This window comes from Gracilinanus agilis, chromosome 4, assembly GCF_016433145.1.
Source record: "Gracilinanus agilis isolate LMUSP501 chromosome 4, AgileGrace, whole genome shotgun sequence".
Taxonomy (NCBI): Eukaryota; Metazoa; Chordata; class Mammalia; order Didelphimorphia; family Didelphidae; genus Gracilinanus; species Gracilinanus agilis.
The window spans coordinates 510,583,126-510,599,448 of record NC_058133.1 but is presented as its reverse complement, the minus strand read 5'-3'; the positions used below and the strand labels follow the sequence as shown (position 1 = coordinate 510,599,448).

The 16,323-nt window shown below is 44.5% G+C and overlaps 1 protein-coding gene across 1 annotated transcript in view; it reads right to left on the bottom strand.

The window, feature by feature from the left end:
* The window catches only part of PDE6D (phosphodiesterase 6D), a 65,830-nt gene that overhangs the window by 628 nt on the left and 48,879 nt on the right, over window positions 1-16,323 (bottom strand). Inside the window, exons 2-4 of the mRNA XM_044673277.1 lie at window positions 3,145-3,233; window positions 1,995-2,120; window positions 1,054-1,159 (exon numbers count right to left, since the gene is read on the bottom strand). Of these exons, the coding sequence (XP_044529212.1) occupies window positions 1,054-1,159; window positions 1,995-2,120; window positions 3,145-3,233 (321 nt within the window). The remainder of the gene's footprint in view (window positions 1-1,053; window positions 1,160-1,994; window positions 2,121-3,144; window positions 3,234-16,323) is intronic.

The following is a 16,323-nucleotide window of genomic DNA, read 5'->3' as shown; positions in this document are numbered from 1 at the left end:
GCCAGCGCCCAGGGGCACCACTATGGACCCCCCGGGGGTGCCCGAGGACCCCTGAGCCCGCCCCGCCTTCGGGCAGCAAAAACTGGCCACATCAAGCGGCTCCTCTGCCAGCCCAGGAGGGCGCCACAGCCACGCACCCCCCCGGAAAGCTTAACACGTTACAGAGATGGGGAGTGTGCGTGTGCGTGTGCGTGTGCGTGTGCGTGTGCATTCACACGTGGAAGGCGGGTCTCTGGGCAGTGCGAGGTGGAAGAGCCACGTTCCACCCTGCCGTCTCCAGCTTCTCCTGCACAGGGAAGAAGCCGTGGCGGCCGTCCGCCTGCTCGCTCCCAGCCAGGGTCTCGGGTCCCCCCTGCAGCCAAAGGAGGCGTGAAATGCCCCAAAGTCCCTCCCAGCTCTGACATCCTGTGACCCGGGACACACGCGCAGGACGTTCATCTGCAGCGTTATCCGGACCTCACTTTTTCCAGCCTCTAAGAGATCCTGAGCTCAGACAAAGGAGTCTCCCAAGTCAGTCGAGCGGAGGCTTACGGCCCTTACAAAATAAATCAGGCCTGGCCTAAAACAAGCCAGACAGTGGGCAAAATATGAATTTTTTTTAGAGCCTCACCTTCTGCTTTAGAATCTATACTACTTATTGTTCCAAGGTAGAAGAGCGGTGAGGACCAGGCAACGGGGGACAAGTGACTTGCCCAGGGTCACACAGCGGGAAGTGTCTGAGGTCAGATCTGAACCCAGGACCTCCCGCCTCTAGGCCTGGCTCTTAAACACTATTTCTAAGGCTCCTTAAAACTCAAAGGCTTATTTTCAGTGGCTCATCCGGCCTCCCGTCAGCTCGGCTGGGCATTAAAGATGCAGCAGGGCGAACAAAGACTGGGATGTACCCTGAGTAGATGCGAGCCGCCAAGTTATACGGCCACGGAAGCAAACTAAAAACGAAGGCAAACGCTCGGGGGTGCCCTCTTCTCCCTCACGCAGTCGCCCAGGCTCCCCCCACTTCCCCGGGAGCTCTTGCTTCTTCGAGGCCCATTTTCCTAGGACCTGCCCACTCACGTTAAGACATTTGCTGGCATCATCTGGGACTCTGGTGCTGCTTCTATCAAGGACTGCCAGGTGTTTGTGGAATTAGGAATCACGAAGCCGAATTCAAAGAACCACTCTGTAAGAGGAAGGACAAGCTGAGGCGAGCAGACAGGCCGCTTCAGTGCCTCTGGCTTGCTCCTGGTGGAATGTTTAAAGGCCCGCCCAAAGCAGCAGCCCTGGGCCTACATCTAGAGCAGAGGCCTGTGTCTGTCCTTCAGGGCCTGCTGGGCCACGTAATGGGGTCTCTTCACTTGGCATGACAGCTCCCACTACTTCGAACACATGCACATACACTATTTGTGGTAAAAACTCTTTCGGTAGCACCGGAGCGCTCTGCCCCGTGAAGAGCGCCCTTTGCAGCCACTAAGAATCAAGGACTTATTAGTAACGGATGTCAGGAACAGGAGGAGGCCAGCATCGCTGGTGTCAGCGGTCACTTTTGCCTGAAGGACTCCAGATGCTTCGAAGTTCTGGTTTGTGTGTGTTTAAGAAATTTTCTTTCTCTGTCGGGGAAGGAGTAGACAGGATGTGCTGTAAACTGTCCTCCTTCTCCCCCCCAACACCATCCAAGAACTTGCATGAATTGGGGAGGGGCTCCCCCTTTATCTGCATCCATTCCACTACAATAAGCATCAGGGCTACCCCCTTACCAAAGCGCTCACAGCCTGGGGCTGGAAGGGACCTGAGGAGTCACGGAGCCCAAGGCCCTCATTTTACAGAAGAGAAAGCAGAGGCCCACAAAGGGGAAGTGACTTTTAAGACCAAAAGGGCAGCAAAGAGGAGAGCTGGGAGCCTCCCCTGGTCCTTGGCTTCCAATCCGGGGCTCTGCCCATTGTCCCCATGCCCCCACCCCAGAACTGCTCTGGTTCAGGGCTCGCCCTGCCCCCTCAAACCAGCAAATGTCCCCGTACCTTCTAGGCACTGCCCTTTAAAATACACTTTTTGTTCCAAGCGGAATTTTTCCATCTGCTCTGCTGAAGAAAAGTTCAACTCCCGAGACACTGCCTTACACTTGAGGATTTTCTTGGGGACCCGGGCTGGAAAGAAAAACAGGAGTCCAGACTGGAATAAAATGACTCAGTCACAGTCGTGAGAGAATGCGGAGGGGCATCAGCCCCGTTTCTGAGCAGGAGAGTAACTCTTTGTTTGGAGTTGAGGGTGCCTCTGGGCACATGTGCCCCTTCCAAGGAATGCCCTTTTCTGTCTCTGGAAGACTCAGTCTACAGACAAGGAGGAGCCATGTGACCCTGGGCAAGTCACTTAATCTCCAACGCCTAGCTCTTGCCACTCTTCTTAGAAACAATACTCAGAGAGAAGGGGAGGGATTAAAAATAAATAAATACGACAGAATCATGGAGGCACTGACTCGGGAGCATCAGGATTGCGGCACTAAGGCTTTATGGAGTGGATGCACAGCGGATGTGCCCAAAGGAATGACGTTCTGGACAGGCAGGCAGCAGGGAAGGCTAAGGATTCACTCGCCAGGCGGTCACTTGGACTTTGTTTGCACCACGAATTAGAGAAAAGCAAGGACCTTTCTAAAAACCACCTTAGACTGAGTGATCTTCAAGGCAGGCCAGATGGATGAGGGGATGCTGCTCAGGTGGCCCCTTTCTGAGGACGGAGGGAGCAGCTGTAGGAGAACAAAGGGTCGCCTTTCCCAAACATTCCTTGGACTCCTCCACTAGTGTGGGCGCTCTCTGAAGGCAGGGGCTAGTTTGACCCTTCCTTGCATTCCCAGCACCTGGAACCATTCCTTGTACAAAGTACACCAAAGACTGCTGGAACCTCCCGGAAGAGGCTGAAACTCCTGGTCTCCATATTGAGGTGGCCATTAATTCTAATGTACACAATGTCACGGCTTTGCCTCTCTGGGTGTCAGGATGGGGCGGGAGGAGAGTGAGGAGGGGAAGGGGGAGAAGGGGCCCTTCAGAAGCAGGCACTCCCAAACACTGGTTTCGTGGAGTCTCTCCAACTCTAAAGTCTGCTACTAGCTCAGATCCTGGTGTTTGTTACTCTGCCCCCCCCCCTGCCCTCCAGCCAAAAAAAATCTGCAATTACCTTCATGTTCCACACCAGGGACAGAGAGGTCTTCCGTTCCCTGCCAAAGGATCTTTCCTGTTTCAGCATCCCGAAGGTTCATCCAATTCCTGATCAAAGAAGATTAAGGAAAAACAAACCACGGAACTCCTTCCTACTGGGCTTTCAGGGTCTGCCGTCCCCAAGTTTCTTATTGGCTACTTTTCTGGTGGTTAATCACCTTGTTGGGTCCTGGGATGACATTTGTAGGGAGGGCTAGAAATGGACTAGAGCAGGGATGGGCCAACTTTTTAAAGAGGGGCCAAAGGAAAAGAAATGCTCCTCTGTCAATCTGTTTCTAAGGCGACTCTTTCGAAGTTTCCTTGTATTGTATCCTACTCGTTGTATTGGTCAGATCAGGAATCATGTCCACAGCCCGCAGGCCTTAGTTTGCCCATCGCTGCTCTACACTGATGAAGCCTCAGATCTGCACCCAGCCCCCTTCCAGACTCCCCACGAAAAGTATAGGATGACACTAGATTGTGCCCTCAGACACGGTGGTGCCTGGTAGGGCCACACCTCTTTCTCCAAGATTAACAGAAGATTCTTATAAGATGAAACAGAAAAGTCAGCAAAGTGAATATAGGACGATCCCCCAGAGTGAGTGAAGCCCCCATCCTCGCCGTCCTACCTCGGCAGAGGAAGGAAACGTCAGCCAGAGCTCAGCTCTGTGTCTGTGTCATCCCCAACTAAAGATCTCTCGAGAGTACGTCCAGAGAAGCAGGATCTTGCAGTTGTTAAGTGCTCACAGACCAGTCCCAGGTAGATAGTGGCAGAGAGTGAGCAAGGAGGCAGCCATCACTCTATCAGCCAGCCTCTGAGAAGCTCAAATCTTGATTTCTGAGCTCTCCTGGTTCTTGTCTTATCTTTCTGGATGTTGATTTTGTCACCCTTCGGGCCCCTCAGTAGCCAAGACACAATAAAAATATCACCTCCACGTGTCACCCTCTTGCCTCTTCTGGGTAGGCTATCCATGGCAACGACTTAATAAATGTTTTCAAATCAAACCAAAAGAATACTAAGTCTAAGTACATTCTGAACTTCCTCGGCATTCATTCTGCTGGAGAGCTGTCAGATTTTTCCAGGGTTGGTGTCCTTGGCAAGGCCTCATCAAGTGCCTAGTGCCCATTGGAGCTATCTTGACTTGCCCAAAGGACATCTACTTCCCTGTCAGTACCTAAAAGGCAGGAGCTAATTAGAATGGGCAGGGATAAAGGTAATGATGGGCTCCAGCTAGCAGAATTTAACAAAATCTTAATATCTTTTGTTTTTACATTATCTTCACTCCCCAATATAGCTCTACCCAAAGAGCCATTCTATATAATAAAAAGACAAAAGAGGCAGCAAAAAAAAAACAAAAAAAAAAACAACAAAAAACCCAGGGGCAGCTAGGTGGCACAGTGGACAGAGTGCCAGGCCTGGAGTGGGAGGACCTACATTCAAATCTGGCCTCAGACCCTTCCTAGCTGTGTGACCCTGAACAGTCACTTAACCCCAAATGCCCAGCCCTTACTGCTCTTCTGCCTTGGGACCATTTCTTAACATGAATTCTATGATAGAAACTAAGGGTTTAAAAATAGGGCCAAGTTCTCAAGAATGAAATCTTGAGATTCATAAAGAAATTAATTCTATGAAGAAGAAAAAAGGAAAAGTATCTAGAAACAGGTATGGATGCAGGAACTCAATGATCGACTTGGGTGTAAGACAGACATATCTAGTGGCTGGAGGCAAGAAGGTAACGGGATGACTAAAAAGGCCTGACCCACGCCTGTAAGAATAGTGTCAGGTGGGCTAAAGCTCAGAATACCTGAAGTTGACAAGGAATGGAAAGATGAAAGTTATAGCAGGAGAGAAGAATCAGAAGGATTGAAGGAAGAGTTGACAAGAGCAATAGTTACTTGGCAATAGTTAACAACTATAACAAATAACCAATCAATCAATACACATTCATTAAGTGCTTACTACGTGCCAGGCACTGTGCAATGATAACTGAGAAGGCAGAACAATTCGGTCTACACTTTGTGTTTTTTCCTTCATCAAAGAGAATGATCCTTGCATTAGGGAGGAAAGAACAAGAGTTGGTAGGGACTTAAAATCCAAGCTGAGCAAAAAGACAGAAGAAGAGCACTTGGCTGCCCTTGAGGTGTTCAAGTCACCAGGCCAGGAGGGACAACGTCCCAGGCCCTTGGGGGACCTGGCAGATGTTAGTGCTGGTCACATCTTCAGAAGACTAGAGATGGTGAGAGAAGCACTCTAGAACCTGAGAAGGGCAAATGTCTCCATTTTCAAAGTAAAAGGAAAGTGAACAGAATCTACAAACTACACAATGGAAAGCTTGGCTTTGATTCCTGGCAAAATCGAACATTTAAGTGTATGGTTGGGGATGAATGAGTGAAAGAACAGCTGAGGACTTCAAGAACCGGTTGTCCCTCCCTCCCCATGACAGGGTCACTGGACGAGTAGAGGAGGGGAATGGTGTTCCACAGAGGGCTTGATGAAACAGCAGATAGCTTCTCGCGCTATCCTCCAGACAAGATGGATATACGTGGGGTCAGTCAGGTGACTATGAACCTGCCGAGCGACGGGAACTCGAGAGAGAGAGACATCATTAAAGGGCTATTATCGGCTGGAAGGCTGGCTGCAGGGACGGTGCCCCAGGAATCTATCTTTGGAACTGTTGGGTAATAATAATAATAACTGACACTTATACGGCATTAAAGGTTTGTAAAGGCAGAGATGGATGACATTGTTAACAAAGCTGCAATGATGACCAAAGCTAGGACATATCACTAATGTCGTGGTAGAGCCAGATGGGACCTCTGAGGTCACCTAGTCCAACCCCCTCATCTTACAGATGGAAACTGAGGCTCAGGGAGGTGAGGTAAACTGCCCAAGGTCACAATTGTAAATGCTAAATTGAAGATTGGAACCCAAGCCCTTGGGTCAACTTCACAAGTACAAGATGGAAGCGATTTGTTTGAAGATGAGCCTGGAGGGTTTTGTGGATGGCCAATGTAATGCTGCAGTGAGCGCTGTGACACAGCTGGTGGCCAAAACTCCAATTCAACCTTGGACTATCAGGAAGAAAAGCCCAGCGTCAGTCCAGGAGCTGACATCCAACTGTGCCTCCTGGTCAGACACACCTGGCCAAAATGGGGTTGAGGAAAGGCACCGACAAGCTGGTGTAAGCCCAGTGGAAATGGTGGTGGCCTGGAGAATGGTGATTGTCTGGAGGTTATGCATAAGAAGCAACAAAAAGTGTTTAGCCTGAAGAGAGAAGGCTTGAAGGGCCATGACTGGTGGCTCCAAACAGGTGAAGGCACAAATGTAGCTCAGAGGGCAGAGCCAGAAGCACCAGGCAAGGATGGCAGAGGCAGATTTCTCCTCTAGGTGAAAGTTTCAAAGTTGAAGGAAGCAGAGCAGGAGGCCTTGTGGATTCCTGACGCCTGGAGAATTTTTAGTGAAGATCAGAGAGCCATTTGTTGGGTATATCGCAGCAAGGACCTTGGTCATACATGTGGTGTACAAATGGCCTCTTTGGTTCTTTTCCATTCAAAATAAATGTGCTGCTTATTGGCCTACTGCAAAGTAGAAAAACGTCATCCTGAATCTTAAAGGACTGTCTTACAGTATTTTCTGGCTCTTCCTTTTAGGGTCTGACATCCATCCTATTTTGGTTCCCCTGGCTAGGGCTTGTATACTATCTGCTGGCCTGAACCCCAAAGGGCTCCTGTTACAGCCAACCCATGTCATGTTCAATGGTATATACTAGTGATTCCCAGAGTGGGCGCCACCGCCCCCTGGTGGGTGCTGCAGCGATCCAGGGGAGCAGTGATGGCCACAGGTGCATTTATCTTTCCTATTAATTGTTATTAAAATTTTTAAAAAATCAATTTCCAGGGGCGCTAAGAAATATTTTTTCTAGAAAGGGGGTGGTAGGCCAAAAAAGTTTGGGAACCGCTGGTATATACTTAAAATGTAACCACAGGGAATGTAAAAGTTAATTCTAGCATTTCTAGAACATTTCAGTTAATTTTTGATTACATCTTGCTCAGGAGTACTGGTATGAATGACATTATCAAGGACACATATGATAGAAAATTAAGAATAAAAAATCATAAATGGACGGGCTAAGTGGTACACTGGTACACCCAGGCTATTAAAATAAGGACCAGAATGAAGTCTTCACTCAACTGAGCAACCCTTAGAAAGAGCCTTTATTAAATGCAAACACTGAGCTAAGTATTGTACAGATACAAACAAGGCGCTTCCTGCCCTGAAGAGGTTAACAAGTCTAATGAGGGAAGACAGAAAGCATAGAAACAGGAGCTAGAAAGGTTGGGATGGGGGGCAAGAGGAGTACACGAGGGACAGCATCATGCGGAGATTGCTAGGAAGGGGGTGGAAGACTGGGAAAGACAAGGTGAAAGTTCACCTCTTTTTTATGTTTTATGCTTAAGTTTATGGAAAAAGATGGGGTAAATTTGTGCAAAATGAGAACATGTGGCTTGAATCAGCAGACAAAGTACCCGCATTGATGAAAACATTGATCCAGCAGTCTAAGTATCCTACGTTGGCTAGATAAGTGATCATTATCTAATGAAGGATGAGAAAAGGAATCTCATTTTGTGGTCTTTGCCCCCCAAATAGGCTGGCATGAGGCCATTGTTCCACATACCATCTGCATACAAACCCTCTCTTTTCTGATAAGACATATATGGGGGTGGAGGGACACCTTCAGGCTTGATATCACAGCTACCATAAAAACCCTTAGCCTAGAATTCTATAAAAACAGAGAGATTGTGGGAGGGCAATCAAAAAATTACTAGCTCTTGACAAATGGTCAAAGGATATGAATAGGCAACTCTCAGATGAAGAAATTAAAATTATCTTTAGTCATATGAGGAAATCCTATTGATTAGAGAAATGCAAATTAAAACTGGTCTGAAGTACCACCTCATATCTTGCAGACTGGCTAATATGACCAAAAAAAAAAAGGAAAAAGATAAATATTGGAGAGGATGTGGGAAAATTGGGACACAAATACTCTGATGGTAAAGTTGTGAACTAATACAACCATCCCAGGGAGCAATGTGGAACCACACCCAAAGGGCAATAAAACTGCAATACCACTACTAGGTCTGTATCTCAAAGAGATGAAAGATAGGGGAAAAGGACCTACTTACATAAAAATATAAGCAGCAGCTTTCTGTGATGGATCTGAAAACTGAAGAGATATCTATCAACTAAAGAATGGTTGAACAAGTTGTATTATGATTGTGATGGAATTGTGAAGATAGGATTAGCTCTCCCCTTGTCTATTTTTAGCTAAACAAATCAAGAACTTAAAGTACCTCTACTTGACACTAAGTAAGAGAGTTGCAAGTCACTTACTGAGTCAGCTCACACCTCCAAAAGTCACTGTCCCTCCCCTTGGGCAGTGCTAAGCAAATTGTAAGACTGCCATTGGTTCCTGTAAAGTGGGGAGCTGGACTGGAGGAAGAGACTCTTTCCCTGGATCCTATGTGGGCTTATGGTGAGTGGAGTGATTCCTTCCTTGGTTCTTCAGTGAGGAAACCCTCTCTGGTTGTTGGTGCTTTGGCGGGACACTCCCATCAGTGTGAGTCCTGGTGGATTCTTCAGTGTCTCCTGGCTCTTTGGATTTTGGCTTCCTAATTAGGACTTTGGATTCTGGTGAGATTCGCTTTTGCAGTCTGGAGACATTAGGATTAAATTTAGTGTATTTGTAACTAGGCAGTACTTTCTGCCTCTTTATCTACATTTTTCCATTTTCACTCTTTCCACCTCTATAAATAAAGCTGCTAAAAGTCATTTTGACTTAAGCTGTAATATTTTTAAATCGGCAACCACAATATTACTTTAGAACTTTCATATTAGCATAAAAACCTAAATTTAAATTCTTACAGAATACTATTGTACCATAAGAAATGACAAACAAGTTGAGTTCGGAAAAGCCTGGGAAGACTTAATATGAACTGATGTGAAGTAAAGCAAGCAAAACCAGGAGAACACCATATACAATAAGAGCAATATTGTACAATGATCAATTGTGAAGGACTTTACTATTATTATTTACTATTATCTAGGACAATTCCAAGGAACTCATGACAAAAAAAGGCTACACTACTACAGAAGGAACCGAAGAAGGCCATTCTTCTTCCACGAATTTTTCTCTAGAGTGATATGTCTCATTTCATAATACAATGAACATGGAAATATTTATTGTATAATAACATGTACAACCTATATCATATTACCTACTGTTTTGGGAAGGAAGGAGAGAACATGGATTGCAAAATGTCAGAAAATAATTAATAAAAATTATATTGACATCCAATCTGGAAAAAAATAATAGCTAGCTCACTATGATTTCTAAAGGGCTTAGCACATAGTAGGTATGTAATAAATGCTTGTTCCCTTCCTCCTAGTAGCTAGTTATTTATTAATTTTTATTCTAGCAGCAGGGTGCAATGGCTTGCTGGGTTCCAATCTCACTGCTGACCCACACTGGAAAGTTCTAAATCTCTGTGCTCCAGGCCATGGAGCAGAGAAGGTATGATCTACGTGAGTAGGAGGAATTCCATCTCCAGAGCTCACTACACTTAAGAAATTAAAGGCCAACCCCTCAAGAACTCTGTGTACCTTTCCAGAGCCAGACTTCCGAGTCATGGGTCTCATCCTCTAATGTCTCGGAGATAACCAAATGAGACCAGACTTACCAGTTTGCATTACAACCTCCAATCTATTTTACTTGGAACTGTTACAAGTACCCTGTACATTTGTATAGAAACTTCCAAGGTCACAGGACCTGTCATTAGCTCCTTTCTAGGAATTGCCAGGTATCTCTTTTTATTCTTCGCTCAACTTTATTCAGCTAACGTATCTTTGTGGACAGACAAGGCAATTTCTTTCTTTTCCTTTCTAAAGTCCTTCTGATTAGATTTATAAGATTCTAGGCAAACCTATCTGTTAAGTACTTTATTCCTGACCAGGAGTCTGTCATTCCTATATTTTGTACTAAAATTGGGAAATATAAAACTCATTTTCTAATACTATTTTCTTAACTACCAGCCTTGTGCTTTCTAAATCTGATTTTCTCTTTTGAATTCTTTGCCTTTGATGAGCAGTAGTAATGAAACCCCCCACCTGTGCCCTGAAAATCTTTTATGTTGTTTTTTTTTACCTAGTCTTTATAATCTATCATGGCTGATCTAAAGGTTCCAATTGGCAATAACAACAATGCCCATTTGAATGAATGAAAAACAATTAATTGTGTGCTTAAGATATACAAAGCACTGTGCTAAGCCCTGAAGATACAAACAGAAAAATAAGCTAGCCTTTGCTCTCTGTTCCTTCTTTTCTAGCGGAATGGTCCTGCTCTATCATCCCTACCCTCTTGCTAATCTTCAAACACTTCTTGTCTACTGGCTGCTTTCCTACGGCCCAGAAAGATGCCCAAGTCTTCCTCATTTGGGCCATTAGTCCACTAGCTATAGCTGTTGACTGAGATGGTGGCAGTGGTTTGACCTGCCTGGTTCATGTAGTTCTGGGTGCCTTGCTACTTCTATTAGGCTGGCTCAGCTGGAGAAGGCAGGGGTTACCTGTCCCATCTTAGATACATTCCTCAGGAAGACAGCAACCTCTCGATTGTACCTAACACAGGGCTCCGCTCATAGGGAGTGCTTACATGGTCACTGAATTGGACCAAGGATCTTTTCTTGCAGCCCTAGTCTTGCCTATGTATAATCCTTCCCAGCTTTTTTCATCTGCAAAGATAATAAGCAGGCCACCCAGGTCTTTATTCAAGCCACTGACAAAAATGAATAGAGTCTGAAAAAGGAACAGTATGGCAGAGGGATCCTAAAGGCCTCACCCTTTGTTCAGCCTCCTGTCACCCTTCAGCCACAAGGGTGCTGTCAGTTAAGGGTTAACAGCTTAGAGGCACAAATAGCTTATTCACTGGCAATCACCACCAGGAGGGATGAGAAACAGAGGTCTGAAGGACAAAGGAACAGTTAAGCCAGGAGAGTTAGAGCAGAGGCCATCATACCAAAAGGTGATATGAAATCAAAGTTAGGGAATGTCGATGCTAAGTCAGAATGCTGTAGTAAACCTGGGAAGGACAGTCAAGACCAAGCTAAGGCAGAATATGCCGGAGAAGCAGAGTTGGGGGGAACTTAAGAGTCATCAGAGGAACAACACGTCCCAAGTTCCCACCGCATTACTTGCCTGATAAAAGAGGAGGCCTGTAGTAAAGCAAAAACAAAGGCAAAACACCAGCCAGGCCAACACTGATCCATTCATTAACCCTCTCTGGGTCTCTGGGTCTACCAGGGCCAGGTCCGAATTCATCTACATTGTGTTAGAATCTAGCCCACAGATTCTGCCTTACCCACAAATGGGTTATGGAAGACTCGTGAATGCCTTGCAAAGCATAAACATAACATGCCTAGGGAATTCCTTTGATCATTACAGCTAGCAGGGTTAAAAGGCAGAACTGGGATTACTCTGTAGGCCTTGATCCTAATGAATTCCTGCTGGCTCCCAGTAATTGTAGTTTCCATTTCTAGGTATTCCACTTATAGATCTGTTTTAGAGTTCAGAATTTTTAGAATTTAGAATTTATCAGCCTATTCGGTTCGATTCCACCTGCAGACTCCACCTTCTTCCCCAATCTGTTCATGTTATCGAGAGCCCCAATGCTCTTCTCCAGAATCTCTCCTGCACTCCAGGATTTCTCAAAGATTACCAAGAGCTGGTCAGCAATCACACTCCCAAATTCTATCAGTCACTTCAGGCCTGTATAACTTTATCCAAGTGACCTGAGCTCACTTAGGGCAGCAAGGAGCTCTAGTAGGACAGAATTTTAAAGTTTAAGGGTCCTCAATGGCCACCTACTATGCCCCATTACAAACAATCCTCACCAACAGCTCCAGCAAGTATTCGTTCACCCTCTGCCTGAAGACCTCTGAGAACCCTTCTAGGCAGCTCACTTCATTTGGGGACAGCTGCCATTGCGAGTTTTTACTGACATCAAATGCAAGTTCATCTCTTTGAAGCTTCTAGCACTGCCGCTGGTTCTTACTTCTGAGGCAAAAGAGAATCAGAACACGCCGATCCTTCTTCCACAGAACTACCTGTCAAATACTTCTTGCAGGCAGCTATGAAGTCCCTGGATCGTCGCTTACCCACATGGAATACTCCTTGCTTCTCCAAACAATCCTCATGACGTGACCTCAAAGTTTCTCACTGCCTTGCTTGCATTCCTCTGGATACCCTCTAGCTTTTTAGTGGCATTCTTAAATCATGATGCCTCGAATTAGCCCAGATGTTCCAGAGGCGGTTGGACTAAGAGCACAAAGATTATCATCTCCTTGTTCCTAGAGGCTTCTAGGCCTCTCAATGGTGCTCATCATGGCAGTGGCCATGTCACAATGAGTCACAGGGTTTCTAACTTACTAAGACTGACAGATCTTTTTCAGACAAACTGCTCTCTTTCATCTTGTATTTGTGTTAATACTTTGAACTAAAGTATAAGACTTGACATTTACTTCTGTTGAACTTCACTTATTTTTTAAACACGATTCTGCATTCCGATGGGTTAGCTATCACTCTCATACCTGTTTATCTATAAATTTGATAAGCCTGCCATCCATATCTTTATTCAAGCCATTGATAAAAATGTTAGCTGGCACAAGGCAGCACAGATTTCCGAGGGGACTCCAGGGAAAATGACACTGAACAATGAACTCTTTGAATTTGGCTACTCAAACAGTTCCAAATCTATTTAATTAGATGGTCATCTAGTCATATCTCTCCATCTCTTCCACAAGAATAGTATCAGATACTGTAAACATGTAGGCCACTTCCCTGATCTCTTCTATCAAAAAAGGAAATTATGCTGTTCTGGTATGATCTCACTCCTTTAGATTTAACCTCTGAACCTTTCTTTAATGATCCATTCTAGAATTTTCCCAGGTAATAAAGTCAAGTTCACTGGCCTGTAAATTGGCAGATTCTATTCTTTTTCCTATGATGAGAATTGGGACAATATCTACATTTGCTCAGTCCTGCAGAGGCTCTCTTGTTTTCTTCAGCAATCACAGTTGCCAGTTCTTTTTCGTATTCAAGGATATAATTCATCTAGGGGCAGCTTGGTGCTATCTCCTTACTTACCTTGGCTACCAATTCCCTGGGTGCCATTTTTATTCTGCCATTTCCTGTACAAAGGCCATTTTTCTTGGCAGTGATGAAACAAAATAAGAGTTCTTTTGTTTTCTCTCTTTCCAGTTAACACTGTTCTGTTCACACTGAACAGTATGCCATCTCTTCAATCCTCTTCTTTCTCTCGGTAGAGCTAAAAGTAAGCCCTTTGGTCAGCTTTACCTTCCTTTCCAGCCTCAGCTCATTCTGAGCTTTAGCAATTTGGACATTATTTTTACAGAGCCAGGCTCTGCTCTAAATATTCACCTTGTTACTTATCCTCATTTTCATCTTTTGAACATTTCTTTTAGAAAATCTGAATTAGTTAATGAGCTCCTTATGTATCCATATAGGTCTCTTCAGGTAACCCTCATTTTTCCTTCCTCTGTATCTTTATAATTTTATCCTTGAAGCTCCCCTTTGTTCCTGGAATGACTTCCCCGCAGAATTTTAGTTCACTGGATTCTATCTTTCCTTCCTCTGAATCTCCTTTCCCCAAATTTAGGATACATATTAGACTATGCCTGGCTTTCCTCTCCACACAACCCCCTTCCCAAATGTCCATCATTTCTACCTTAGGAACTAGTTATTCCTTCAAAAGGTAGAACTTTCTGTTTCTACAATCCAGACAGTCATTCAATTCTATTGGTAAGTCACAACTTTCACTAGAGAAGAATCTTTCCTGAGTCTGATCCATTTACCAGAACATTCTACTAAGTCTTCTGGAATCCCTGCTTTTTCCGACCAAAACTTCTTAATCTTTAAACACTGTAAATATTTTAAACCTTAGAACATGCCAATAGAATGTAAAGTGTGGAAGACAAAACATCAGTTCAGAGTTTAGATCCGAGCTCGATACCTTTGAGAGCTAGCAGAAGCCACTTCATTTCTCTGACTCAGTTCCCTTGATAATAAAATCACAGGACTTGGGCTAAATAATTTCTCAGATTGCTTCCCATTCTAACTCCTCCTATCCTAAGAATCTCCTCCCAACTCTCTCTACAGAGGTCAGCTCTTTCTCCCATTCCTCCAAGCTCACAGGGCCAGGAGAAATGGACATGCTCTTTGCTTCTCACTGTTAACTCCCAGGCTGCCATCCCTCTATGACCTTTCATCCTTTGAGTTCCATGCAATTCAGAGACACCATCTCTCCCTATGCCTGTCACTTGCTGACTTATAGGGCTCTCTCCTAAAATTCTCAATGGATTCCAATCCATGCTCTTTCTCTCTGTCACCCCCAGCATCATTACTGGAGAATCTAAAATGAAAATGGGTGACCCCTCTAATAAGCCAACCTTTTCATTCTTTAATCTCAGCTCCAATAACTTTCTCCTTCCCTTCATTTTAGCCACATACCAATATGACAGATGCACATGAGAACTTATCATTTCTATGAACTGCAAAACCTCTGGGGCTTAGAACTTGAAGACACTATTCTATATCCAAGCCCACCTCCAGGTATCCATCTCTTCCAGTCTTCAATTCCCAGAAATCCTACTTTTTGCCATTATTGTGACCCATCTATGTTCTCCCCTTCTATTTCCTCTATTACAGCTTCCTCTGTCTTGCCACCCTCAGCCCAGATGAGCAGGCACTTAATCACTGTTAGACTGCTTTCCTTCAAACCTTCTGCCATTCTGTGGCTCTTCATCTCTGGGTCACTCTTCCTGCTCCAGGGCTGATCAGGACAAACTGCTATTAGATATTTCCAGCCAGGCTTTTGCTACTCCTCTACCCTTGGTTCCCAATCTCATTTCCCACAGGATCTCTTCCAGATCTTCCTTTCTTTCCTCTCTTTTCCAACCCCCACACTTACAGAAGATGTCTTAGCTCTCTTCAATGGGAAGATAGAAGCCAGGCTAAGGGGATTCTATTTTATCCTAGAAGTACAAGGAGCCTCTGAAAGATTTTGATCAGGGCAATGATGGTATGGTCAGAACTGAGCCTCAGGAAGACTCTTTTAGCCATAATGTGGGAGATAAACTAGAGATGGGAATGATGGCAGAGAGACCAATTCGAATGCTATTTATTCCAGTCAAGACAAAAAGTAATGAAGACCTAAACTAAGGCTGCATCCTTTGTTGGCCCCGAACTCCCAATGCTGGCTGAACCAAAGGACAATGTAATTGAGAAGTGTTCAACAAAATAAATAAAAATACACTAGAACATAAAAAACATTAATTGTAGCTAACTGAATCAATATGCAGCTGAAAGGCACAGTTTTCTATTTGCATTTGACACAGTGGTATACTGGATTAGATGACCTTAAGATCCCTTCCCTAGAAATCAAGGCTGCAAGATAGGGAAGGGGCCAGTAAAATAAGCCCTATATCAGGAAATCAAAAGACTTGAGCTCTAAGGATCCCAGGGCCCAACAGTGTTACAAAAACATGGCTATAAACGTTGGAAGGCTAGCTATGTCAATTCAGACACACAACAAAGGGGAAATAATGATAATTAATGTTTACATAGTGTTTACTATGTGCCAGGCACTGTGCTGGCACTGTACGATAAAAATTAATACAGTGAAGGGCATAAAACAATCAAAATGACTAGTGCTAGGAGAATAAAAAATATTGGATTAAGAATGATGGAAGTGAAAGGCAAGAATTTTTTCTCCACCTGCTTCAATGACTTCTTATTGTTTTTAAAAATTGTTCTGCCACCCAGATTCCTGGTAAGATAAGAAACCTGGATTTAAGATTTAAGAAGCCAAGAAATCTCCAATTCAAGGAGAAGGATTAGTTCAGGAGAGGGAGGAAAGGCTGGAAAACTATCTAGAAACACAATGTCCTTGATCGGCAAAGACTTATTGTCAGAAAAAGTTTCCTCATGTTTGAAAGCAAGTCTCTCTCCCTACAGAAGGGGAGGTTTTTCCAGGGAGTCTCTCTTTTGGGATACAATAGCCACTATATATATATATATATATATATATAT